The sequence below is a fragment of the Falco punctatus genome (genome assembly GCF_963210335.1).
Source record: "Falco punctatus genome assembly, chromosome: 17".
Lineage (NCBI taxonomy): Eukaryota > Metazoa > Chordata > Aves > Falconiformes > Falconidae > Falco > Falco punctatus.
Genome location: NC_137597.1, coordinates 7,473,182 through 7,499,063, shown reverse-complemented (window position 1 = coordinate 7,499,063; position 25,882 = coordinate 7,473,182). Strand labels below are relative to the sequence as shown.

At 44.3% G+C, this 25,882-nt stretch overlaps 1 protein-coding gene across 2 annotated transcripts; it reads right to left on the bottom strand.

The window, feature by feature from the left end:
• Positions 1 to 975: 975 nt before the first annotated feature.
• On the bottom strand, positions 976 to 24,512 carry CTTNBP2NL (CTTNBP2 N-terminal like). 2 transcript variants are annotated; one of them, XM_080367107.1, is made up of 5 exons: positions 24,302 to 24,512; positions 18,892 to 18,999; positions 8,350 to 8,580; positions 5,880 to 5,987; positions 976 to 5,100 (listed from the first exon to the last, which is right to left on the bottom strand). In XM_080367107.1, the coding sequence occupies exons 2-5, from the start codon at positions 18,988 to 18,990 to the stop codon at positions 3,619 to 3,621; spliced, it is 1,920 nt and encodes a 639-aa protein (XP_080223233.1). In that variant the 5' UTR covers positions 18,991 to 18,999; positions 24,302 to 24,512; the 3' UTR covers positions 976 to 3,618. The 2 variants fall into 2 exon arrangements, with proteins under 2 accessions (XP_080223233.1, XP_080223234.1); XM_080367108.1 differs by having other exon boundaries at positions 24,204 to 24,305.
• Positions 24,513 to 25,882: the final 1,370 nt, after the last annotated feature.

Sequence of the window (25,882 nt, the reverse complement as noted above, 5' to 3'; positions counted from 1 at the left end):
AGCCACGCAGACCGGCTCCGGCTCCGCCCCGGCAGGGCTCCTCACCTGGTGATGGCTACGGGAAAGCAGCGGCGCTCGCCCGGTGGCTACTGCTTGTGGCTGCGCTGGAGCAGGCACCGTCACTCGCGCAGCACTCCTCTGAAATGTCATCAAGCCCGAAGAGATGAACAAAGAGCTTTCACCCAGGTTGTTGCAAAACCTGTTCAACTGAACTGATGCAAAGATAAGAAAATCAGGTCGCTGTTGAGGTACACATTAGGGAGACAAAGCAGCCGTGGACTCTTCCCCACGGCTGGGCTGGGAGGCACCTGGCTTGTGGCAGGGGACACAGCATCCCAGACCAAGGGGACCGGGCTGTAGCCAGGGTCTTTGCTGGGCTGGGACATGCTCAGCTGTCACCTGCGACGAAACTGAGCTGTGCTCCTCTGTGGCAGGGGAGCACTGATGCTCTGAGGGAATTTCCATGAGAAATTCTGTATCCTGCCTGGCAACAAAAAAAAAAAAAAAAAAAAAAAAAAAAAAAAAAAAAAAAAGAAAAGAGAATCAGCAGGCCACTGGCACACCTACTTCCCAAAACCCAAAGTGTTTACTAGTATAATACCTGCAAAGTATTATCAGTTTAGTATCGTAACGCTGTGGCAAAGAGGTACTGTAAGAAAATTGGTTTTACTTAAAAACGCCTAAAAGCCACAGTGGCCTGGAGCTTGCTATGCGAAAGCAACAAGCACCAGTGTCAGGTGGGGGGAGGTGGACAAGCCATACAGCCCAGACGGCAGCCAGGCACAACGGCTCATTATCTAGCGTGCTCCAAAGAAACCGGCTTTCTTCTGACATTTCAGAGGGAGCATTAAAGCTTCAGTTTCCACATGAACAGTGATGCCCAGCTACCACCACCCGGACTGACTGGTTCCTCCTAGCAGCCTCGATCCATGCGCGGTCCTGACTCCAAACACTTTCTTAAGCAATTTGCACATCTGAAAAATAAAATCCTTTATTGATAATATGAATGTTTAACATGTTTAATGCCATCAGCTATAAAAATGATTAAAGACTTCAGCTCGGTACATTTGGCTTTACAAATTTACAAGTGTTAATGAATTAATACTAGTGTACACATTTTGCACTTCATTATACTCCATTAGCCAGTGACAAACTCTGCAACAATGTCTGCTTATAACAGATGTGAGTTATAGAAGAAATATTTAGTTGCTTCCACACAGAATCTACATCAACAGTTAAATACTAACTCTAAATGTCTTACTGAATTAGTTGGATCCATTTTAATATCTTGTGCTTAAGTTTCTCTCAGAAGATAGGCTACTAGCAAAAATACATTCTTCTGCATACCCCCTTCCCATATTATATTTCAGAAGAAACAGTACTCAGTGCATTTCCTAATAGGCTTCATCATAGTATATCTCTCTATATAGAGCTATTGATAAAGAAAGGGGATAATACTATTTAGATTAATGTAAAAGCAAAGAAACACATTAAAGCAGTGTATACAAAAGCCTCACTTTTGAATTGGAAGTGATACATGGGCCAAAATCCACCTGCCCATCAGTTTTTACAATTACTCTCATCAAGACGAAAAATCTGCTGTGGATACTAAAAAGGTTAAAACAGTAATAAATGTGCTTCCAAACAAGTCACCGCCCATTTATCTCTAGGCTGCCTCTGTCTCCCTACTGTACTGTTAGTACACAGCCCATTCCACTGGATTAGGAATAATAGCACATAATACCACAATTTAAAAGGCTACTAAAAGGTCTGTAAAAACCTCTTGTTCTAGTCTAAATACCTGCCACGGCTGTGTGGGAGGGAACAGCAGGGCCACTTCAGACAACAGCCACTTCAAAGCAGCACAAGTGCTCTGATGTCCTCCCAAACAAGACTCAAAGCAAGAAGGAACCTATCAGGTCATGTACAGTAGTGCATCCTCCCAGCTGCTGCAGGGATCTTTCCTACAATAAAGGTGGATGTATTTTGTCTAATTAAATATTGAAAAACAAAGGAGAAAGCGTCTCTGGCAGTGGGAAGCTGTGCTCTGTGTAAACGTGATGCTGCTGCAGAGGGAACTGCTGAACGTTGAACAACACTGAGCAGCAGGTCCAGTTTCTAAATTTAGGATCAGTTCACATACAACACCCAAGATAATTAACTCAGGGTTGTGTTCTCAGCCTCTGCCACTGATCTGTGGTGCGTTTGTCTTTTATTTCTCGACACAGTGACTCAGAAGACCAACTGTGCTGTGCTGCCATACGATGGGCAGCACAGGCAGCACGTCTGCAGCGAGTGCTGCGCTTCTTGCGGCAAACGTTTCTGTGCCAGAATCTGTCGCTTCTCCCCTCTTGGGCACAAATAATTTTCACACACCTGATGTGCCTCAACTTAGGCAATTCCCAAGTGATTTTTTTAAACTCAATGAATTCCCACATTTTCTTCATATTAGGCAGAACATCAAGAATAGATAAAGATTCTCTTAATACACTGTGTGTTTAGCATGTATGTGTGTGAAACTACTTACACATATATACATATTCAATCACACGACAGTAATGGTTTGTTCCATATTTGCAGCCAAGGAAACAAGATCCCATAGCTAACTAGTGGGTAAAATCCAAGTCAGCTGGACAACAGATAGAGATGAGGAACAAAGTTATTGCTTTTGTTTATAGATGATCCCATGTTACTGTTGCAAAAAACCTGTATCATATGGACTAGTGTTTTGGTTTGGTTTTTTTTTTTTTTTTTTTTCAAGTAATTGATCTTTGTCAAGTAATAGCAAGATCCTTTTCTCAGAAGTTCTATACACAACAGTAGAATGCTTGAAGAGCTTGAAAATTCAAGGTGACACACCAGAAACCAGAGTTTAGCCATTTAAAGCACACAGGTGTCTCTGCAGAATCTGTTACAGGAAAGCAAGAACAACATGGACAACGAATACTGAGAGGAAAGTTATCTGGTTTGTATTATGGTTAGATTTTACCCCAATAAATTTATGTTGTGCTTCCTCAAACAGCTAGAAGCTATGTCCTAAAGGACAAAGTGTGGCTGGCTGCACCAGTCTGGTGGTCACCTTGCAGAATTCGTAGCACATTTGCTAACTTATTTCAGCAAATGGAAAGAATTAAAAAGCAAAACAGTGTTGGTTTCAACATTCAGGACTCACAGAATAATTTGTTTCTGCAGCTAGATGGTCCCCCTCCTCACCTTTTTCAGAGAATCACATTCATATTGCAGGCTTAGTTCAGGCACTTTTTATAAAATGTTCATCTGGAGTAAAAAGTCTGCAAAAGTTACTTCTGCATAATTTAAAAGTAGCATTTCAGTCCCATTAGAGTTTGATAGTTAGGTCCCACCACATGATTATGGTTCTTGTTATCTCTAACGATTTGACTGTTACCATGAGACATTTTGAGGCTACTGTATAGCTGTAGTTAAGGTTTCTTCATAAACAAAAATATTTTCCTACCTATTAAAAGAGGAAAAAAATATACTAAATGCTTTATACAGACAGAATCTGCTACTATGGAAATAAATAACATGGAGTGGAAAAACAGCGTCTTAGCTCTAGGATGCTAAGCCATGGAATGTCACATTCACATTTTCTGGAGACTAGCTGCTGGTTGGCAGGAGTATCTCAATGTCTTTGCCATTTGACACTACAGCATTGTTAGAGCAGCTACTTGCCACGTCCATGGGGGCACCCAGAGAGGATCCCTGGGAAGAGGTTTTGGTTAGTGGAGTAGGAACAGCAGGTGACTGAGCGAGGCCGGGCTTCTTTGGAGGAATGGGTGGAGGGTTCCCTCTTTCTGCTCTGGGAATGGTTGGTGACTTGATTCCAGGAGACAATGGGCTCAGTGGACTGGAAACCTTACCAGGGCTTGAGGAGTGACCAGATTCGGTTTTGGGGCTCACAGCATTTGCCAGATTTCGATAGTCCGTGCCAAAAGGTGAGCTGTTAGGGGAGACAGGCTTGATAGGTCCCTGCTGGCTGGTAAATCTGGAAAGGACCTGAGTGACTGTATTGCGGGCCAACTGCTTGGCGGCAGAGTTATCTGCTAGAGTAGGAGACAAATCCCGTGACGGTGGGCTCTGCAGACCACTTGACTGATGGTCCTGTTCAGCTTGAGACTGAAACTTGTGCCGAGCTGCATGGAAACGCTGATTGATCCCCACCTGGTAGGATGACTGGTAACCAGGGCTGCTTGCTGAAGCTCCCACTAAGCGTTTAGTCAGAACTGGTGAGGAGCAGGGAGAAGGGGTTAAAGAGGAGGCAGCTGTGCTGCTGGGAGACAGGGAGACCCCACCAGAAGGGAGCTGGGACATCAGATGCACTGGTGACTCTGTTCTGACAGGAGAACTTCCATTCTCAACTGCGTTTTCTGAGGCTGCACCAGCAGATTTCTCCTTTTGAACTTGGCTCTCTGCTGCATTTGTCTGTAGTAGCTCACTACCTGTCTGCACATCTGTATCACAATGACCATTGGATTTTGCATAGGAATGAGTAGGTGTAGTAGGGCTGGGAAACACAGCGTGTACAGCTTTGCTGGTGCTGGCAGGATTTGCTCCGTCTGCCTGCAGACACTCAGTCTGGCAAGACACAGACTTCACTGTGGGACCATCAGTTGCAACACCTCTGGACGTCACCGAGGGGCTTGGCTGCAAAGGCTCGGTAGGACTGTGCTCCTGGCAAGAAACCTCCAGCTCTTTCAGAGCTTTCTTCAGACATTCCACCTCTTCTTTAAGTGCTTTTGTACGGTTTTCTTCTCTGTTCAACTTGGCTTTCAGCTGTTCCCTTTCAATGTCAAACTCCGAGAGCTGCTTTTCTACTTGTGCTTCCATCTGTAAACCCCGCTTCCTCTTGGATGCCAGCTCCTCTTCCAGTTTACTCACCTTACTCTTCTCTTTTTCCAATTTCAAACTCAGTTCTGCTGTCTTCTGTCCCTCTTCAGCTGCTTTGGCAGTGGCTTTCTTGCACTCCACTACAAGCATGGAAGACAGTTGCTTGTGACGTGCCCTTTCCTCCTCCAACTGGCTTGACAGCTTCTTCTGTTCTTTTTCAAACTTTTTCACTTGGGATTTTTCAAACTCCAACTGAAAGAAAAGAACAGAAAAGACTGGAAGGGAACCACAAAACCTCCTGAAAGTAAATGAAGTGTAATGCCCCAAAAACGAATGGGGTTACTACACATCTTGGAGAAATTACACAGTAAAAGATCGCAACAGCTAAGAAAGAGGCTCTTGCCCCAGGCATCAGCAAGACAGTCTTGCAATGACTCAGGCTGCACGTATTAAGAATTATTATTTACTAGTAGTTTTATCAGGTACGAAACGCAATTGACCTTTAGTGAGATACACACCCAGTCTGCCATGCGCTGATTGAACAAGCAAGGCTTCCTTCCACCTCATTTACTGCTTTGTCTTATTTGCCGTTTAAAGGCATTTAGACTTAAAAATGCCAATGTATTATGCATGTTTAATAAAGTCTACAGCGCTTGAGTAACAGAAAGCTCAAATATTTATCATCATCTCTGAATAACACACTCAGGAGATGTTTCGTGACTAATTCTAAATTTTGAGTACTAGAGAGCCCTATCATTAAGTGCAGCCCTGTTCTTGGGAACTTCTCAGATTTCAGGCTGAAGTAAGATTTCAAAGTGTTGATTGCTTATTAATAGCTTTTAGCATTGCTCAGTTACCAAAACACTGAAAAATTACAGTTGTTTTTCATATAGATATGATGTGCCTTACAGAGGCGGGAGGTCCCTACGACTCTTTCAACATGAAGGTGCAATTAGACATCACTACTGAGGTCACCACCCAGGAGCCTGGGGTTTCGGTGGGCTGGGTGATTACCAGCTACCAAAGCATACCTGCTGGGTGAGCCGCTCCCGCTCCTTCTCCAGCATGTAGGTGACATCATCCCCCTCCGCTGTGTCCTGGGCGTGCCGCTGCCTCTCCTCCTCCAGGTCCAGTATCACCTGCCAAATAAACACGGGTCACCCTGACACCCAGGCACACTTACAGGCAGGGAGAGTTCAGCACCTTCACACATGGTCCAAAGCCAAATGACATGGGAGAGCAATCACCGCAGCCTCAGACATCCGAGTTCAACTCAAAAAAAAACCCCAAACCAAACCAAACATAAAAGCAGCTTTTGGACAAGCTACAATACTACGTTATTATTTGGTATAGTTGAGTCAGTTTGTGAAAGAAGTTAAGAAAACCTCACACTGGTTGTATCTTCATTTTATATTAAAAAGCTAAATTGCATACTTTTCCTTCAAACTGCAAAAGTCTTGAAAATTCATGTTATCCGTCCTTGATTGTACAGTGCCCTCATCAGAATTTCCTGGCAGGACCATCAATATAAACCACAGCAGGACGAGAGGCACTGCATCCAGGAGACACAGGGCACTAACAATTAAAAACAAGACGATCCTCACTACGGTTTCAGCAGTAACTTGCATACAGGCTTCTCCCCCAGTTTCTTACAAGGGATTTGAGGACTGCAGTGCAAAGTTTATTTTAAAGAACATTAATTTGTTCTTCCACTTAAGAACACGATGAGCTCTTGAAATGAAACTGCTTGCCATAATGACCCAGTTAAGGAGCTCCTTCAGCTTTAACGCTGAATTACATGAATAATTGAAATTCTATTAACTCAACAAAAAAGCCAGAATACAAAATTCCAAGAGACTCTGCTGTATCTCACCACCAAAACTCTAGGCTCTCCCAACACATGCTCATCATGAAATTAGCAGCTCCTCACTCTTTCCAAAATTTAAGCTTCCAAACAATGCTTAAATATCTTTAACTGCACAAGAAAACTTTTTACAGAAGGAGACAGGAAGGACAGAAGGAGAAGGGGAAGAAAGTATCTGGTTTTAATAGCTTGATTAAGCTAGACACTTGGCTGAGAAGTGACACACACAGCCTTGGTGTTACTTCCAGTGACTTAGAGGACAAATCAAAAGCTGAAGGTAACTCCAGCTGCCCACTCCAAGCATGGTGCCTGTGATGTAAAGTCAAGTTGGCTGCTTACGTCATAGTAAGGTTTCTGCAACAGAAATGCTTCAGATTTATTCAGACTGAAAGGAACTTGCTCTACCTTATCCCCATCAAACCAGATCACGGGAAAATAAACTTTAACCACATGCTGATGAGCAATGAAGCTGAGGGTTCAACTTTGAACCTTTTGATTAGAAACAGAACATGACTACTTGTATTTGAGATCTTTGTACATGATTTAGTAAGTTTTCATCAAAGCAAGAGTGACATACTTTAAAAAATACAGGATGGTATTGGCCCAAGCACAGGCACTAGCCAAAAGTACACCCAGATCTGACATTGTAGAAGAGAGCTTCTAGCCACCCGCATAACGGCACCACCTCAGTCTGCCGGTGATGCAAGTAAAAGCAAAAATCCCAATTGTTTTTTAAGGTAGAAAAGAAGTATGCAAAGAGGTTAATATAGAGTGCTGCAACGCAGGTGACTGCAGGGATGTTCCAGAGAGCTCCTCCCAGTCGCAGATTCCAGTGATACACTCTTGGGCAATTATTCTCTGCCCTGGCTACAGAGCAGGGACAAATACATTCCATCATTTTGACTTGCTTACATTTACTGCAGGACAACAACATGTAAATGCTTTCTTTTTTCAAAAGCTAACTAGTTACATAAAGACAGTATGTTGTAGCAAGACTCCAAGAAGCAGAGTTCAGTAGACTCTTGTTCTCAGACTTGTGTGTGGCTTCATGCTCCTCTAGCACACCACGGTATGTATACCAGAGAAGCAAACCTCTGTGGGAGCACACAGTCTGACACGTGGACCAAGCACTTCATTGCTGTCAATATACATTAAAGCTATTATATGAAGAATAGTAATAGGGGCTTTATTAAAGAGGCCAAATAGTGTGAAAAATAGTTTTGGTGATGCCATACTTCCTTAGGAAAGCACAAGGAGGTGCAGCCTCATAACCACCTGGTACCAGCTCTTCAACAATCACCGAGAACAAGTCACAGGCAGAACAGCAACATGTCTGCTGAGAGTCCATTCTTCCAGAAATCCTTTCTTACATTTTGGTAAGCACTATACCTTCCAGCTGTAAATAAGCTAGGACATACAAAAAAGGAACTAACAAAAACATCTTCTGTGTATTTCCAATTTTGGAATTACCATTAATAAGCTTACCAGGTGTACTGTACTGAGTAAGAAGTTTAAACAAAAGTGCAAAGTCCTTTCAGTTACCAACATTCAAGGTGTGTTTCTGCTGAAGTTAATAGTTGTGTTTTGATAACATGTTAACTTCTGCATATCTCATTTGAAGTTGAAGCAAAACCTACCTTTCTGTGCCTGCTTTCTGCAGCGGCTAGTTGGGATAACATTCTTTCCTGCATATTCTTGCAATGTTTCATCACCACTTTCAAAACAGATAATGGATTGGAGCATACTGGTTGCTTTTCACCACGATTTCCCTCTTTCAGGGTCTCAAAATCTCTCTGCAAAGCCATTAATGGATCACTGATGTTGTACTTCCCATAGCGTTCTTCGAGGAACGTGTCTCTATGCTGGGCCTGCAATACAAAAACAAATTTGCATTTCAATATACTTAAAATAGAAAACTAGCTAAAGAAAAAAGTACCTTGTAGTCAATATTCTTCTTCCCCAGTTTTCCATTTAGAAATAAAGAGATCTGAACACAGTCCGATTCATATCCTGTTACCTGCTATAAGAGTAAGAGCATTCAGACATGAAAAACTCACAAGTGTCACATCAAAGGTCCCTGGTTAACAGACATGAGACAGTAATTAAAGTGATCTACCTGCTGAACAGCAGGGCAGTCCATGTCACCTGTGTGATCTCCAAAGCCCACCTAGCCCTTGCCATTTCTGATCAGAGCAACAACAAGGAGACCAACCTCATGTTTTTCCACTTACTAGGTGCACGTACTATTCCTCTAATAGCAGACTCCAATTGAGTAAGTTAAGACTATGAAAAATTAAGTGTATGGTGAGGACAATAATCCTTCTATCATCAGAAGGGATTTCGAAACAGTTAACCTTTAAGGTTTCAGCTAGGCTCCAAGCTAATAAAAATGCTCATTAATACATCTTATATGGGCAAAAGTTGATGTTTTCCCCCTAATAAGAGACAATAAAATCTAGACAGGTCAAATAGATGCAAGTGATCTAACTCTCACAGGCTGAACTGGTGCTGCACTGATGGATGTCCCCCCTCTTCACAACCGCTCCTACAAGTCACCTGCTTTCCAGGTAAGATACTCAAATCTTGAAAAAATTTGCAAAAGCCCTTGCATTTCCACAGCTGGAACACAAGCAAATGCATACTATTTGTAGGCAGTTACATGAAGCATGTGCTCGATTAATTCCTCATTGACCCTGCGGTTAACAGTGTCTTTTAACCAAGTGGCCCCAAACAAACTAGAAACAAAGGAAAGTCTTGCTTGAAAACACAGCATCTCCACAATATAATCAGTCTAATATCCGCATACTACAGCAACCTGCCATCTATGTCCATGACTTACCTTCTTTCCTTTCACACCGTTGTGGAATGTAAGTATCAACTCTTGCTCAACAGAAGATTTAATCATTTACTGTTGTGTGGCTTCCTTGACTATGTCACCACCGAAGAATTTCATGTTGAGCAATTAAAGAGTTTAGTTCTTGCAATAGCCTATAAATCCATAAATTGTTAATAAAAATCCTTAATGTTCCCATCCAGACTAAACAAGGTTTAGTTTCTCAAGAACAAAGATAAGAATGATTAGGTTTCTATTGATGATATGTAAGAATTAAGGAAACTAGGCTTTACCATCTACAGTGTTTAGAATCAGCCGTTCCAGCTGGAAATGTGTTTTTTAGGATACCAACAGCCTCATCCTACTGAATCACTCCCATGAAGTTCTAAAAAACAAAACTAAACTTCATAAACACACGGATATTTTTCTACATGTTCACCACCACGATAAGAAACCAAAAGAAAACAGATATCCATGCAAAAAAGACGTAAGAGGGAAACCAGGCCTGGATTCAAAAAGAGTCCTCAGAGCTGATCTATCTTGGTTCCAAGAAATTTAATCACCAATTTCAACTGAAATGGTTACAGGCTAAATGCTATGCATTTGTGAAAGCCTGTGACAGTGTTTTGTTCCAGTGTCGATCACCGACAGCACAATCCCATGCACAGCAGAGCTGATGCACGCTTCCAGATCTGAGGTTTAAATTTGGACTGTTCTTGATTCATTACAGTCATGGTAACCAGTCCTTAAGAGGTAATTCATACTAGAGTGTGTAAGTGATGACATATTGTTCTGCATAGGCACATTCTAGTGAGGCCACTGAGAAAGAGGGCTTTCCTCTGGACGAGTCACCTACAACACCTTTCTCTGAAATGCAGGAGTGAGCTCCAGCACCTTCAACCAAAATGTGCCGTCACCTTTAAAGGAGCTTAATTTCAAGCATACTTTAGCATGTTTAACTAGCAAAGCATGTGCAACCTACAGAGGAAAGCTGTGATACTAGCTGCACGTTACTTGACGGAGCACACACGACATGTTTTTGCCTCCAGAGACTGCTCCAAACCAATGCTGCCTGTGGTCACCAGGTGTGGTTCGGCTTTCTGTGTATGCTCTGCTCACATCTGGGCAACCCTACGAGCATAAACAGGAAGTAAGCCATTCCACATTAAACACGGTAGCTCTTCCGAGTGGGTGAAAGGCTCTCGGCTCAAGCTCCACAAAGCCCTGACTCTGCTGATGCTGTGAAATGGCATTCAGCTGTCGCAGGGTGGAAAACAAGCAATCTACTTTGAATACAGAGCAAAACTGTGCCAGTCACTGCATGCTTCTTCTGAAATCCCTTTGGCTAACAAGAATGGCAAACTCTCAATGGCAAAGTGTTACCCATTTCTTATGGGAGTGCTTGAGCACATCTTTTAGGTAGGAAAGACTGAGGCTGACTAAATTGGAAAGATGCCTTGGAAGCCAGTATTTATTGCAAAGGCTGTTTTCTGATGTCCCAGTAAACTAAAAATGCAAAGTACTGAAAATGCAAACACTTCCCGCAAGCATACAAGAGCCACAGTGATGCTCTAGACATCGCCCCATGCACCAGTTGTTGCGGATACACTGAAACAGGCAAGCAGACTGCTGTAACTGAGCCGTACAGGTCAGAGGACTGATAAACAATAAAGCTTTGCTTTACTCGCATAGCTGATTAAATTTGCTCGTCTGGCCTATATTCTAAGATGCAACCATGTGATTAGCACAAAAAAAAAATGTTAGTAGAAGTCAATCTCTAGTCTCAAAGGGAGAAGTGTATGCAGTACCTTGACAAGATGCATAAAAACCCCATAACAAAGTACTTTTCTTTCCATATCTCCTACATGACCAAACCCAGTTAGGGACATTCATTCTATGATACTGGTTTGAAGCTGTATTTTAACCCCTGCAGTAAACAAACACAGAGGAACAGCCCACACTCACAAATACACCTCCCTCTTTACCGTTAATATCCACCAGGAATGGTGGATAACTTTGATCAAAGCTTAAGATATTGTTCTAACTTCATACATTAAAAAAAAAAAAAAAAAAGGAAGGAAAAGATCAGCCCTGGAAATGGGTGGGTGGCCCCAGATAATGAGCCAGTGCCTGGTCTAATGAATCACAGGAAAAACTACTGGCTGCCTTTTTTTTTTTTTTTTTTTTTGAGAGGCAGGGAATCTTCAGTTATTCTGAAGAATTTATAAAAATGACTCAGCCAAAACTCACTATAAGTGTGTACAGAATTCCTAAGTGACCCAAGCATTTAAAGGTTTGTAAACACAAATTGGGATGTTCATCCAGCTGGCCTAACTGCTTTGACAGATAAGCCATTCTTCCCTTAAACCCATCCCACCCCAGGGCCGGTCACTCTACTGCTGCCCAGAAACAAGGGAGAAACCCTGTCAGAAGGGCACCAGCACTTTATCCATGTAAGCAAATGGGAGGGTCACTTGAGAAGTTTACTTCTGGGCAAGCTCTTTCTAATAAAAGCTTAAAGAACTGGCATCAATGTCACCCCACTGCTGATAACCTTCGATTTTTTGCATTACTGAAGGTGTGACAAAAGCCATGCTCTTCCCCCGCTCCTGCAGCACTGGGCTCTGAACCCTGTTGAATTCAGTGGGGTGGTTTGTTTCCTGTCCGAGAAAGAACAATGAGTTCTTCCTTGCTACTTTGTGCAATTAAGTATTTTCTTGAACTAGCATGACAAACAGATGAGGCTATCATAACATTAATAGCTTTCTCAAGTCCAGCTATTCTTCTGCAGTAGCCAGCAGAGCATAAACATTTAATTAAAGTTGTCTAGACGAGGAAAAGTCTTAAACAGGTCATCCTTCATCCTACCCATCTAGTTTACAAAAGAGTCCAGTGCTTTGCCATCTGGGGCACCAGGCACTTGGAAATGCAAATAGGCATTTTTCAAGTCTGCTGTCCATGATATCTCTGTGCCACGGGTCCCTCCAAGCAGCCACCTCTGTCACTAAAGTGATGGGGACAGCTCTTCTAAAATTCAGTCACAGTGTCATAATCTACACAGCTTATTTTATACAGGTATTGAGAACTGTCACATACATAAGTGACTTCTCCCATGGCTTATGCTCTTCACTGATGCTTCAACTCAACTTCTGCTGTTGCTGGAGGTCACTTATAAACACCTCCAACAGTTTTGATTTTGTGCTGTCTGAACTGGAATTCAGTCTTAAACACAGTTTTTGTCCAACTTTCAAAACACAGGCAACTTGATGGAAGAGAAATACTCTATTAGTGAGCCTAAAGTGGAAAAAAAATCAACTTGGATCCCAGTATCAACCTATTAAAACACATAAATGCACAGGAAATCAAGTTTCAATAATAAGGAAATAGGGTTACAAAAAGCATTGTTAACTCAGGAATGGAAAATTTAATCTGGAAAACCAGAGATGACGTGCATACTTCCAGCATCAACTGTGCTATGAAAGAAGATGCAATCTTCTGCAATTACAAGATCTTCTGATTTAGTACCTCCACCTGTATTGTCTCAAATATGTGGACTTAGGAATTTCCTATCAAAACATTCAAACCCCAAAAGCAGCTAAATGGACGATTCAGCAGTTTTGAAGACTATCAAATTGTCCTCCCAAACAGGAAAAAAGATAACATTTAAGCTTGGGCTGCTGCTCTTCAAAAAAGGAACCAGCTACGCATGTTAACTATTCTTAAAAACAAAACTAACCATCAGAAAGATTAGACTTATGCAGAGAGGGTACCACTTTAAACTGGCTGGCTTTTAGCTCTGGTTAGGGTAATTGACCAGTGCCAGTCTGTTTGAAAAGAGGCAATTCTGATTTTACGGAGCAGAAGCAGTATCCGACACACCTGAAGAGATGTTTCCATGCAAGTAGGCAAAGCAAAGGCTTCACTTTGCTAGGGAAAAGCTACTCTTCCCTCTTGGGATTTGTAGACTGTTTTGGGATGGATGTTTCCCATAACCTGTTTGTGTAATTTTTTTTTTTAATAAAATATTTCCTTTTACTGAAACCTTGTTTATGTGACAGCATTTTCTCTCTGCCTTCAATAATCTTTACAACTTGTTTTACTGGAACATCAAACGGGGAATTTCCAAGACTAGTTTCAAGTATTTTTTTGGACACAAAGCAAAGTATTACTTTTGCCTGTAATTTTAGAGTTCAGGTTTTAACCCTCGGCACAACACAAACACACTGTTAATTAGCTGCAGCTACTGCGTATGCAGTTCTCCAGTAATAATATGCACAGAAGTTCCTCCTTTATGTTACAGAGTGGTATAATCTTTAAACAGCTTCTTACTGCCTTGAACTTCCTTATTAGCTTCTCTCCCCAGAGACAGATATTGGGAATAAAGACAAGCTGAGGTCACAGCAATCACTGACACAGAGAAGGGAAATGGGGGTGGGGATCACTTGCTCTGCACAAAAATAAATGTCAAAATGCTGGAGTGGGATTGTGAGTCTCACTTCAGCTCCAGCTCTGAAGCAATGCCTAGCAGAGAACCACACAGCAGGAATTACATTGCTTAAATACGGTAACCATCTTAATTGCCATCATTATATCACGTGAACAAACCAGATAAACTAGAGCTACCCAGATATGCCCACATAAGACTTGTTATCAGCTTTGAAAAATATAAGAAATGTTCTTAGGGAACATCAAGCAGCACAAAACTGCAGCTTCTTTCCCTGGGAACTTCTGGTGCGTAGCACGGACAGTACACATCCCAACAGGGCCATGTGCAGCTCCCAGCACACTTGTGACCATGGCCTGGGACTGTACCGTGCTCACGAACTGCACTTTGGTCACCGTTAAAACAGGGAGCAACACCTGGATGGCTGAAACTCAGAGCTGGAGCCATTCCAGCAAGGAAGTCATTCCCACACCTCTGTGCTCCTCGTTCAGCACCCATCTGGGTACTGAGAAGGTGAAGAGAACCAGCCTTTCAAAAGATACAGGCAAACAGTGCAGCTTCAAGCAAGAAATAAACAAGAAATTCCCCAAACTTGCAAGAAAAGCTGTAAGAAAAGCCTGCATTCCAACAGCACAGCACCCATGGGAACACTGCTAGCTCTAAGCTGCTTTGTAAGTGATGCAAAAGCCCACTTTGTCCCATCTGTGAAAGATTTACTAGCATCTGCAATAAGGTTTTATATTACTGAACTTTTTTTTTTTATTAAACAAGTGGTAGACTTAGTTTTTGAAACTCCACTGTAAACTTAATTTCTAAATCCACTAACGAAGGAACACTTAATTTTGCAATGTATTAATACTGCTTTAGAGAATGAATCACTGAATTCAGAAGCAAAGCAACGAATACCAGCTCCCAGCCATTAACACAAAATAGATAGCTTCTATTCCAGTGTAAATTGCCTAAGGCCTTATTAACATAAAAGAATATGCCAGAAAGCTGTATCCTGTTTTCTAAAAGTAAACAGAACTTCATTCCTAATGTATGGAAAATCCTCATATAAAGAGCAGGGGGCAGGAAACAAAGTGCTCTAACATAGTGATAGAGACCCATTTAAACACTGGATTGTTTCCACTCCTGGTGTGCTATTTCAGAAGACTAACCTGTGGTTCAGGCACACAATCCTTTCTACATGACAATAAGAACTGAGAACACAGCCCTTAATACTATGCAACTCTCTGACAGCATCTGTTTTTGGGGATGACTTAAGATTATAACTACAGGAAAAGGAGCACAATAAGAAGTGAGACTTAAGGTCTGTTCTGAGGAGAACATTAAGATTTATGTAGTGGACAGGAAGCTACTTTCAGGCAAAAAAAAAGTTTTTTTTCAAAGAGGTTTCAAAATAGAGGAAGCAAACTGAAGCACTGGAAATGAGTATTTTGAATACAGTAAATTTGTTCACTTAATCCTTTATACTAGTATCTTGTGTATGCATGAAAGTAAGATTGCAATTTGAAGTGGACATCAAAATTCAAGACCAGGCCCACTGCAAATGCACAGAGGGAGATGATAGGCCCCATCACAAACACCCACCACTCAACTGAAAACAATACACAAGGGGAAAAAAAACCACCAGTAAACCATAAAAAAAAAAAAAAAAAAAAAAAAAAGTGAAGTACAGAAGTCAGCAAGGGCAGGTCATAATATGCTAGATGCATCAAAAAGATGACCTGGCAACTGTTCTTTATAATATGAATCTCAGCACCAGAGGAGGGGTGCTGCCTCCAGGCAGCATGCAAAGAGATACCCAGGGAGAACACGAAGCAAGGAAGAAAGGGTAAAGATTCGGGGAGGGGACGTGAAGAGAAGGGAGGAAAGTAAAAGAACAAATTAAGCAAGCAGTCTCCGGAAAGCCAGGCTCAGCAGCTTGATTTTGACACAGTGAGACAGAGGGCCAGTGCCAGCCAACAAGTGGCCTGATACCACGAGGGAGGAGAAAACTATTTTAGGCTTTGTCATCTGCACACATGGATATTCTCTACTAAATGCCAGATGCTAAATGTTTTTGTCTAAGCATGGAGGAATATCAATTATTGCAGACTGCGCTATCATCAAATTACAGTTTCACAGGCTAAGGTACTCTTCGTCTGCCTGTGTTTGTTCTTTCCTATAACGTACTAAAGGATCTGCCTCAGACATCCAGAGAGTTCAGAAGCATTTAAATTTGAATTGATAGTCAAATTAGCCTGCAAGGGGAAATGCAGTTTTCCTACTGTATGGGAAGTAAAAGGGCAGATAAACGTCTGATTTTTAACCAGACATCTACGTGTCTAAGGGAACTGCTGGAGAAAAACACTGTTACTGTTAAGGATCGTGGAATCCTCTACAAAGTACAGGTCCCGCTCCACCTCTTTCTAACATGTACGTGCACTTAATATAAAACTATCATGCCTCCAAAGGAATCTGCAGAGGCAGAATACATTGTTGGTAACAATCAAGGAACAGAGACAGCTGCGAGACCACGGGCAGATGAATCCTCTGTGCGTGGAGCAGCCAGCGCTCCCACCAGCCCTGGATGTTTTGACCCTTCTCGGTGTGAGTTACAGCTCAGTTTGTCACATGCAAGTCAAACTAATTGCTCGCAGAGTTTTAATCTTTAATTCAGCCTTAGAGGGCTTTTCCTTCAAGGCAGCATTTTTATATGTATAAAAACATGAGTAAATGGATTATCAAGGTGGGTTTTCCTTTACTTACAGTCACACACAATCAAACTATTTCAGCTGGTGCAACACTGTAAAGCTGTTACCACGGTTACTATCAGTAAACAAAAAGAAAAGCACAGTAAGGCCAGAATTTCTCTAACTGTATATCCCAAATAAATAGACAAAGCAAAGCACGGAGTTTTCTGCTTCTGAAACTCTGCCCAGCCACCAGATTCAATGACTTTTTTCCTCCCACATATCAAAAGGGCAATGCAAGCCTTCTGCAGCAGGAAGCCGAACCTGAGCTGCGGCACAGCTGAACGCAGCTTTTGGACCCGAGTAACAGCACAGCTGGGGACCTGCACCATCCCACCATCTGCTGCAAACACAGGCCAGTTCTGGAGGGGTTTAACTTCCCCTGTGGTTGTGCTCAGAAGGCAGGGCTGTGGGCAGAAAGAGCCAGCTCCCACGTGAAGCTTTTACTGTCCCTTCCTATTACTTTCAGCTTTCCTTGCATTCTTAAGATGAAACACTGCAGCATATCCCTTACAGAAGAAGGGGAAAATAGCACTAACCTTTGATTAGCTTGGTATTTTATACCACTTAATTATCAAGTACGGGTTACAATTTCATTTGATTTCTTCTCAGTTATGAGTACTTGACAAATTATGTCAAAGGGTATTCTAACCATATTAATCTCCTCATGCAAGAGGGAACTGCAGGTTTAATTTGAACAGAAAAGATAATTGCTTTATGCTACTGGAAGGTACACAATAAAAAGATTTTGGAAATTGAGCGGCTGTGTTCCTTCCCCTTGGTCTCTCTGTGCTCCATTACATGCATTTCATGCTGCAATGTTAAAGTGGTGCTTGTTTTGGTAACACACTGACCAGACAGAACTAGAAGACTGATCCCAGGACAGAGGAGAAATTTGCAAGTCTGTTCCAAGGGAGGAGCCAAGCCTTCCACTATCAATTGTTTTGAGAGGGTAACAATATTCCTCCAAAATGAAAAGACCGTCTAAATGCAAAAACAATTAACAATAAACACATAAGCATCCCAACTGTTTTGTAGGTGGATCTCACTCTGCACCCCCAAAGGGTGTTTGTATTTGGAATCAAGCTACAGAAGCTTTTGCTGGAAAACCAAGTCCCTGCAGCTCCCAGGCCTGCAAGCTGCCGTTCCTCTTCTGAAACAGCTGGAAGTTTAAACATTACGAGCAGGGACAGATCAGCATGAAAACACCTTCAATATTCAACCCTGTCACAACTCACTTCTTCAAAAAATTGACCCCTTGCATCATTTATACCAATTTTTTTTTCCATCTAACTGAGGTTGAGTGCCACCTAGGCATCCTTCAAAAGGCGCAGTATTAACACATGGACTACACATTTTTTAAGTGTTTTCTAGGCTCAACATTAAGACAGCAAACTGGCCTTACCCACAGCCCACACCACCTGAAGGGAAGCAGAAGCAGAGGGCTAGCACCACATACACCAGCATCACTTTGGCCAGTCCTCCTGCAGCATGAGCTATCCCTGCAAGAAGAGATCCTGCTTGCTCCAGCACCTCTCCCTGCCTTGGCCCATCACATGTGCTCACACAACCATGATGTCAGCTGCACTGATGGGTTGAAACTAACTTTTTTGATGGGTTAGTTTGAGCTCATATCTACCTCACTGGAAGGTGACACTTGTGCCAGCAAAGGGAAAGAATAAGTAGCTGATCATGCAGGTCGCTGCTCCCAGCAGCAGTGCGAGCTTACGTTGGCTTAGTACAATACAAAGCCACGCATGTTTTTTTCCTCAGTGTGACAAAGTAATTTGCAATCCCTTCCTGGAGAGGACAGTTTCTGCTTTAAGAACGCCTCCTTGCTAAAGAAGAACAAAACCAACAAAGTCAGTCTGATAGAACTTTTACATTTCTCACAATAGCAGAAACATTCACTTCTTTATCAGAAAGGTCGAAAGCACATGCATAACACCATAATTCAACACCGAAATGCTTCTGGCAGCCAGCTTTCCATAATGAGTTCCAAGACATAGATAATAAATGCTGTATATCATTCTAATACTACTGATATTAAGATGGTATTCTGAACCAGTAATAAATCTTTGCCACTTTGGATGCCAAGTGCATTGCAGAACCTATAGCAGTACTGTCGTCATTTTTGTCTCTTATCATGGTACTTACAACATACCTTTAAAGCTTCTATGACAAGATCTCTTGCTTCCAATTCTCCCTCAAGAATGCTAAACAGCGTCAGTAGTTCTGGCTTGCTGAGTTTTTCCAGATTCATCCTGAAAACCTGAAAAGAATGGAACATAGTTTACTAGGTATTTCTTTGTACATTAAAACTGGTATTCTAAGCTATGACGTATCATCTCCATTTAATTGCAGCTTCTAGTTTTTTGGACTCCAAATTGCCCTGGGGGGAAAGGGGACAATATACAAGGGGAACATTTTCTCTTCAGCTTCCAAGACCAGCTGCAGAAGATGCATTTTTCACCTTTTCCCCAAGGGGTCATGAACATATGCACACCCAGATGGTGTAGGCAGAATGTACGGGCTAATATGACAGCATAACATTCACCAAGAAGTAGCCAAAGTTAAGAGGAGAGGGAAAAACACAGATATTTAAGAGCCATGCTACTGTAAATTACACATCTGGATCACACAGCTGCAAACATCACTGAAAAAAGACTGAAGCGCCGTGATGAATGCAGTCCAAGCTGGGCCACCGAGACAAACTTAAACGGCAAAGTTAACATTACGGAGCTGTGATGCATTTCCTAGGAATGCCATTAGGCATTACTAATGGAACAGGCCCAAACCGCTTTAAAAAAATCAATGCCACAAAAAACACTCATTTAATCACTATTCTTTCAAAGTGTTTCAATATCACCATCATTTATTAAATAGAATTTTACTGCCCACATAAAACAAAGATCCATCATCTGAACTGCACATATAAAAAGCTTCCCCCCCCCCGCATCTTTGCTGATACACTTAACTAACATTGTCTAGTGACAAGCCTTTTTATTAATTATTTTGTTAATGATGGAAATCATTTCACAGACTAAATCCTTGTCTCTGATACAAATATACCCGTTGACACAGTCTCGTGCTTTGCACAACAATCAAATATACTTTTCTGGGTTCAAGTCAAATCCATCTTTTACCACTCTCTATCAATCAGAAAATGCTACAGCACGAAGAAGCTGAGATACCAAATTCCACTTCACTGGTGGCAAATGATAAAGGGTTAACCTTTACTAAAGTCTATCCAGCTAAAACATTCAACTCAACGCTAATTTTTCTGAAGTCACTGTTACTTTACAACTGATTTGCATAACTGTGCCTTGGAGAATTATGCACAAATGCAAGTTCCATCTTGTTATGCCAAAGCAGTTTTCCAGGTGCTGGGAACAGAAAGTTCTGCTTACAGAGCGGAGCAGGTAGCCTTCACACAGCAAGAGAAATCAGAATCTACTTTGTGCCCCCTGTGCTAAGCAGGCATGTTTCTTACCACACAGTCACGCTCTTGCTTCACACAGTGTTTTACATGAAATTCCACAAAGCAGTAACGTTTCTCACAGACTCTTCTGGCTCGCTTTACTACTGACACAAGCTGCTCCAGGACCCCTCAGTGGAAGAAACTATGACTGGGGTACTATGGCTGTTCCAAAGCCAATTTAACCAGACACCATGAATCTGTCAGCATTGCATTTATATTCCCTACTGCAGATCCATCAACATTCAAGAGGAAAACACAGGAGCAGAATGTTTGGCAAACCCATTCATATCTGTCATAACTTCAAAAAAGCCTGATCAAGACTTGACAGAAAAGTGTGATTTAGGAAACTCACTATATTGACTCAAATCACCTTTCATCGGGCCAGGGCAGCACTGGCCACAGTTCAGCAAGAGCTGCACTTTGCGATCAGCCGACAGACCTCTACAGAGATTTGTCCAGGACGTGAACCTGACCATCTCCCTCAGTTTCAGGTACATCTGCTGATGGTTCTGTCACCACGGGGAGCCTGGCTAGCTGAGACCACATGGAAGGAGTGCGATTTACAACTTGTTCATCTTATATAAAAAGGGAGAGTACACGAGAAGCAGCAAATTAATGCTAAAATGTAAGTAGCCATACAGGGTGAGAAAAGAGGGGTCCTGGTTTTAGCTTTTAACATTTACCATGCTTATGCTGGTACTGAAGCCTGAGCTGCATCACCTCCCTGGGCAGGTTTTCAATCTGGAACACAGGCTCAGGGGATGCATAGCTTATTTTCAAAATCACCTCAGCCCTTGCTCAGACTAAATTTGCGGGTACTAAGACTGAATCAGTACTGACAGGAAACAGCAACAACTTTTTTTTTTGCCAGATACTCATCAAGTTGTATTAGTTTTGTGGCATTACAAGCCAGCACTAAAAAGGAGAATTTTTCCTTGAGATCTCAGAACAAAGTGTAACATCTAACTCCGTTACCCCAGGACAGTAAATTTTGAATGCGGACTTTCGATGTGACTGCGCCTGTGCTCTTCTCTTAAAAAGAGATGACATGGAAGCGTGCAGCTGAATCTCTCCATCAGCCACCGAATGGTACACTTTTAACCCAAAGACAGCTACGTCCAACTGCAGTTTGGTATTTTAAAGCTGTTAGCCTGGGCAGTAACAACTTCTATTCTATATTCTAAATACTTGCATTGTGATCTGTACTTCACAGTGTTAAGAAATAAGCCATGCTATTCTTAACATGCCTCTATTGCTATAGTCTTTAATCAGCTTAATAATATAAACAAGCCTTGTCCTAAAATATACGGGTAAAAGTACCTACAGAAATAAAATGCAGGAGACAGTTTGCACAGCAATCATTTACATAACAAAAAGTAATGTTAAAGATATATAAGCAGCACAGCCTTGGCTTCCTTGTGTGCAACCTGCTGCTGTTGCAGCCCTTTCACTGCTCTGTTTGCATAGGTTATCCCGTGCTGCTGAAGTGACAGACTGGGAGCAGATGCTGCAAATAAAGTTACTGCCCTAAAAACACTGCACAAAACTGCACTTGTATTCTGCACTGACTTACAAGGAACTTTTTAATGCAGTAGAGCACACTTGTTATGCTGAACCCATCACCATCCCAAGCGCTCCCTTTTAGGGCCACTCAATACTAGGGAGCTGAAAAATGGGGAAAAAAGCTCTATTCATTTTACATTACTATTTTACAAGAACAAAAAGCATCTCTGGATGAAACAGCTAATGAGCACGTATGTGAGCAGCTCCTCCTCTATCCAAATTCAAATCCCTTCCTGGCCCTCCAGTGTCACAGGCTCCTGAGTTGACCTTTCCAGGACTGCTTTCCAGTTACACGTCCCTGTGCCTTCCCTTGTCCAACTTTTTAATAAAAGATCACACCAACCCTATTCAATTACCCAGTTTTCCCCCTTGCAAACAGTCCCATTCTACCAAACAGACAGGTAGTCATCAGCTGGGGAACCTGATCCATTATTTCAAAACCTTTACTCAACAGATAAGAGTTTCACAGCACTAGAAACAAGATCTAGAAATACCCAGGGCACATTACCCCTTTACAGTCAGTGAAATATGCTGAAGAGTCCAATCACACAGACCACAAACCGCAAGGACCTCGTTATTTAGTCTGATGGTATAAATATTTTCCGTGAGTCTGAGATATACCAACCATTTTTGGACAATAAACAAAGATTTGGAGCATAAACAAAGATAATTACTTACTGGTTGCCTAAAGGTAAGCTTCCTTTCAGCTACGGACCATTAAAAAGTCTCCTCAGGAGACCGACACCTATCCTTGAAAGATATAGAACTCTTCTTTTAGAAAGCTACTTCCCAGCATTTAACTGAAAATAAATACCAGGACCAGCTTAAGCGCGTGTACAACCACGCAAGCTAACCAGCCAGGGTAAGTTATCTTTGGCACGTGCCACTTCAGGAACAAGAGCAGTAAGTTTCTAGTCCACGGCAGCTCCTCCGCGCCCTGAATCACGCTACGATGATTATGAAACCATTAGAGGTTACATTTCGCTTGGGCTCACATACATATAAGCACGAACAGAGTTAGCCAACAGTGCCAGCGCCAGCAAACTTCACTCAACAACCTGAGCGAAGGACTGAGCCCCTGCGCAGTGGGCACTAAGCAAAGGGCAGGAGTACTGCACAGCCCAAGGCTCTGGCAGGGGACTTTGTCAAGTGGAAGCGTCAAGATGCTCTGCAAGCACTTGGCTAAAAACTCTTGTACTTTTTTTTTTAAAAATACCAGGAAGAACATAGCTTGTCATTCCTTTTTTCCTCTGAAGGAGGGCCTTTCCTTTCAAAAGCTGTGGTTACAGCTACGCCAATGCAACAATGCCTTTATGTCTATAATCCTGAATTTGCTTCTTTTGTATTTTTTTTGTCTTGCCCCTGAAGAGGAACTGGTATTTTCCAAGAGCCTGCATGGGCAGTCATGTAATCGCATTCATATGAGAAACTAAATGACTAGTTTGAAAACTCTTGATGGACAAGTTTTAAAAAATGCTGCTGCATGTATAGCGTGATGTTTGAGTTGTTAAAGTAATTACAAATGTTTATATAATAAAAAAGCTAACATACGCTTTATAATTGTGCATCCACAATGTCACCTGGCATTGCATCAGAACTGCAGAGAACTGGGTTAAAACGAGCAGTGGTTAAATCTGCCATCACAATAGCTTAGAAATAAGAGGCGATAAGGGCATGTGCCCCCCCAGACCCTCCTCACCCCATTATTTCGCCAAGCACTGCTCTGGATGAAGCAGCTCCATACAATTAACGTTCAAAACATGGCTGAAGCCCTTGAACAGCCACCGTGTGCCAACTGTAGCTCCCTGCAAGCCAGTTAAACGGATCCCCTGGCTGCCCTGGCCCCCACACCGCCGGGCAGCCCGGCCTCGCCCCTCAGGCCCCCTCACAGCCCAGCGGGCTCCGGGCCGGGGGCTCCTCCAGCCACGAGTCCCCCGGCAGCGCTGCCCTGCCCGTCACTGCCCACCCGGCCCGGGGCACCGACTGCCCGGAGAAGGGCTGGCAGGGGCCGGTCCCGGGAGGCAACGGGCCGCTACAACCGCCGCGAACAAAGGGAAACGCCGCCTGGAGCCGGCCGCAGCCCAGGGCAACTGCCGCGGCAGCGCGGACCCCGGGCCTCCCCCTCAGCGCCCGGCGCCGCCGCGGGGCCAGGCCGGTGTCCCGGGGCGGGCGCGGGGGAGCAGGGAGCGACCCCGGCGCTTTGCCTGCCCTCGCCCCACGGCAGCGCCCACCCGGCCAGGCCCGGCCCGGCCCCGGGCAGCCACGCCGAGCTCCCGGTACCGCCTCCCGGCCTCTCCGCTGCCCCCAGCCGCCGCGCCCCCCAGTACGGCCCCTCCCGGCTTCCGGCCGCCCCCGCCCGCAGCAGGGCTCGGCTCGGCCCCGCCACCGCCCCTCTGAGCTCCCGCCGGCCGTGGGGCTGGGCCGCCCCGCACCTGCCGCGGCCCACCCGCGGGGGCAGGGGCCGGGGCAACGCCGGGTCTGGGCCGGACCGGGCCGCACGGAGCGAAGCCCCACCGACCGCCCCACCGACCTGGCCCGCGTCGCCGCCACTACCGCGCCGCTCCGGTCCCCATTCAGCCGCCCCGCCCCTTCGCACCCGCCCGCTGAGGGACGGTGCCGCTACCAATCAGAGCCGCCGCCGGGCACACCCGCGGCCCAATGCGCCGCCGAGGAGGCGGGGCGGGGGCGGGGCCCGGCCGCCGGCGGCAGCGGTCGCCAATCAGGCGGCGGAACCGGGGCGAGGAGGGCGGGGCGGGGGCTGAAAATCCCTTTTGTTCGCGGCGGCGGCGGCGGGGCGAGCGGGCGGCTGTGATTGGCGCGTCACTTCCGCCGCGGGAGGGGAGGGGGCGTCGCGTCGCGGGGGCGTCGCGGCTGTGGGCGGGGCCTGGTCCGGTCCGGCCGCCAAGTCCGGAGCCCGGGCGGGTAGCGCAGTGAGCGGGACCCCGCAGAGCCCGGAGCTGAGTGAGGGGCGGTGCCCCAAAACAGCGGCTCAGGCCAGGCTGGGTGCTCCCGGGCGGGACAGTGCCCCGCGTACCGGTTCTGGGCCCGGCTCCCCTCACACTGGTTCTGGGCCCCGGGGCAGGCCAGTGCCCCTCGCAGCAGTTCTGGCCTGCCACCTCTGAGGCCAGCTCCACTCGCGATGCCTGAACTTGGCCTCGCTCTTGAGACTGATGGTTTGCCTCTGGGTGTCTTATAATAGTTCTGTTTTATTTGTAGGGAGTACTATCATATGCACTGTTTTGCAGCGTGACTCACCTGGGCAGGCCATCAGTGCAGGCACATGACATACTGCCTGTCACAATTTCCCTCTGATATTCTTTTGCAAGTGCTGAGTGGCACCGTGATGGCCAGCACCGTGATGGCGGGAGCAGGCAGTGCACAGAGATACCGTGGAAAGCTCAGCATATTTACATTTATTTACCTGCTGTCAGCTGAGGAAAGAGCCCAGAATATGTTGGAGGCTGTTGCTGTAGGCCATGTCACCTATGGGTGCCTCGGCCAGAGCAGGGCCACTGCTGAGCGGCTGACACTGTTGAGGGCAGCAGGTTTTTTCGCTGTCGAGCTGCTTACCCAGCAGTTTGCTAAGCCAGCGTGGCAGCTGAAACGAGAACTAACCCTTTCTGTGTAGAACACATCAAATCATTCTATCTCTGACCTTCCTATGAAATGTGCTCAGCATTGCTAGTGCCTTTAGCTCTGAAGAGCTGAAAACTGTTTTTAACGGCCTTTCCCACTGGTGGAAGTGCTGGGTTTGCGTGGTGCTGCAGCACAGGGCCTGCACTGTCAGGTGGTGAATTGCCATGAAATCAGCAGTCTCTCGAGTGGAAACGTCTGAATCCACCACAAAAAATATCATCACGTAGGGACTTTACAGAGTGATGATGCCAGCAGTAAACCTCACCTCTAACCGTTGCAGCTCCTGTCTAGTATGTTCAGAAGATGATTTTGTCTAGACAGGGTTGTCTGAGCATTATTTCCCAGCCTTGATAAACACTGGAACTTTTGCAGTGCCTCTGGTCGAGCAATCTTAGAGCCTGGGGGGGGGGGGGGGGGAAGCCTGTGGGTTACTTCTCCTGAGCTGTGCCAGGCTGTCAATGCCCCTGTGGCACTG

What these genes read in the sequence shown, in the direction of transcription:
- CTTNBP2NL (XM_080367107.1), bottom strand. Translation starts at nt 18,990, where the DNA reads ATGAATCTGGAAAAACTCAGCAAGCCAGAACTACTGACGCTGTTTAGC. An exon ending in TTGTCATAGAAGCTTTAAAG is followed by an intron (nt 8,581 to 18,891) that starts GTATGTTGTAAG and finishes TTTGTATTGCAG; the next exon opens with GCCCAGCATAGAGACACGTT. An exon ending in CAGAAAGCAGGCACAGAAAG is followed by an intron (nt 5,988 to 8,349) that starts GTAGGTTTTGCT and finishes TTTATTTGGCAG; the next exon opens with GTGATACTGGACCTGGAGGA.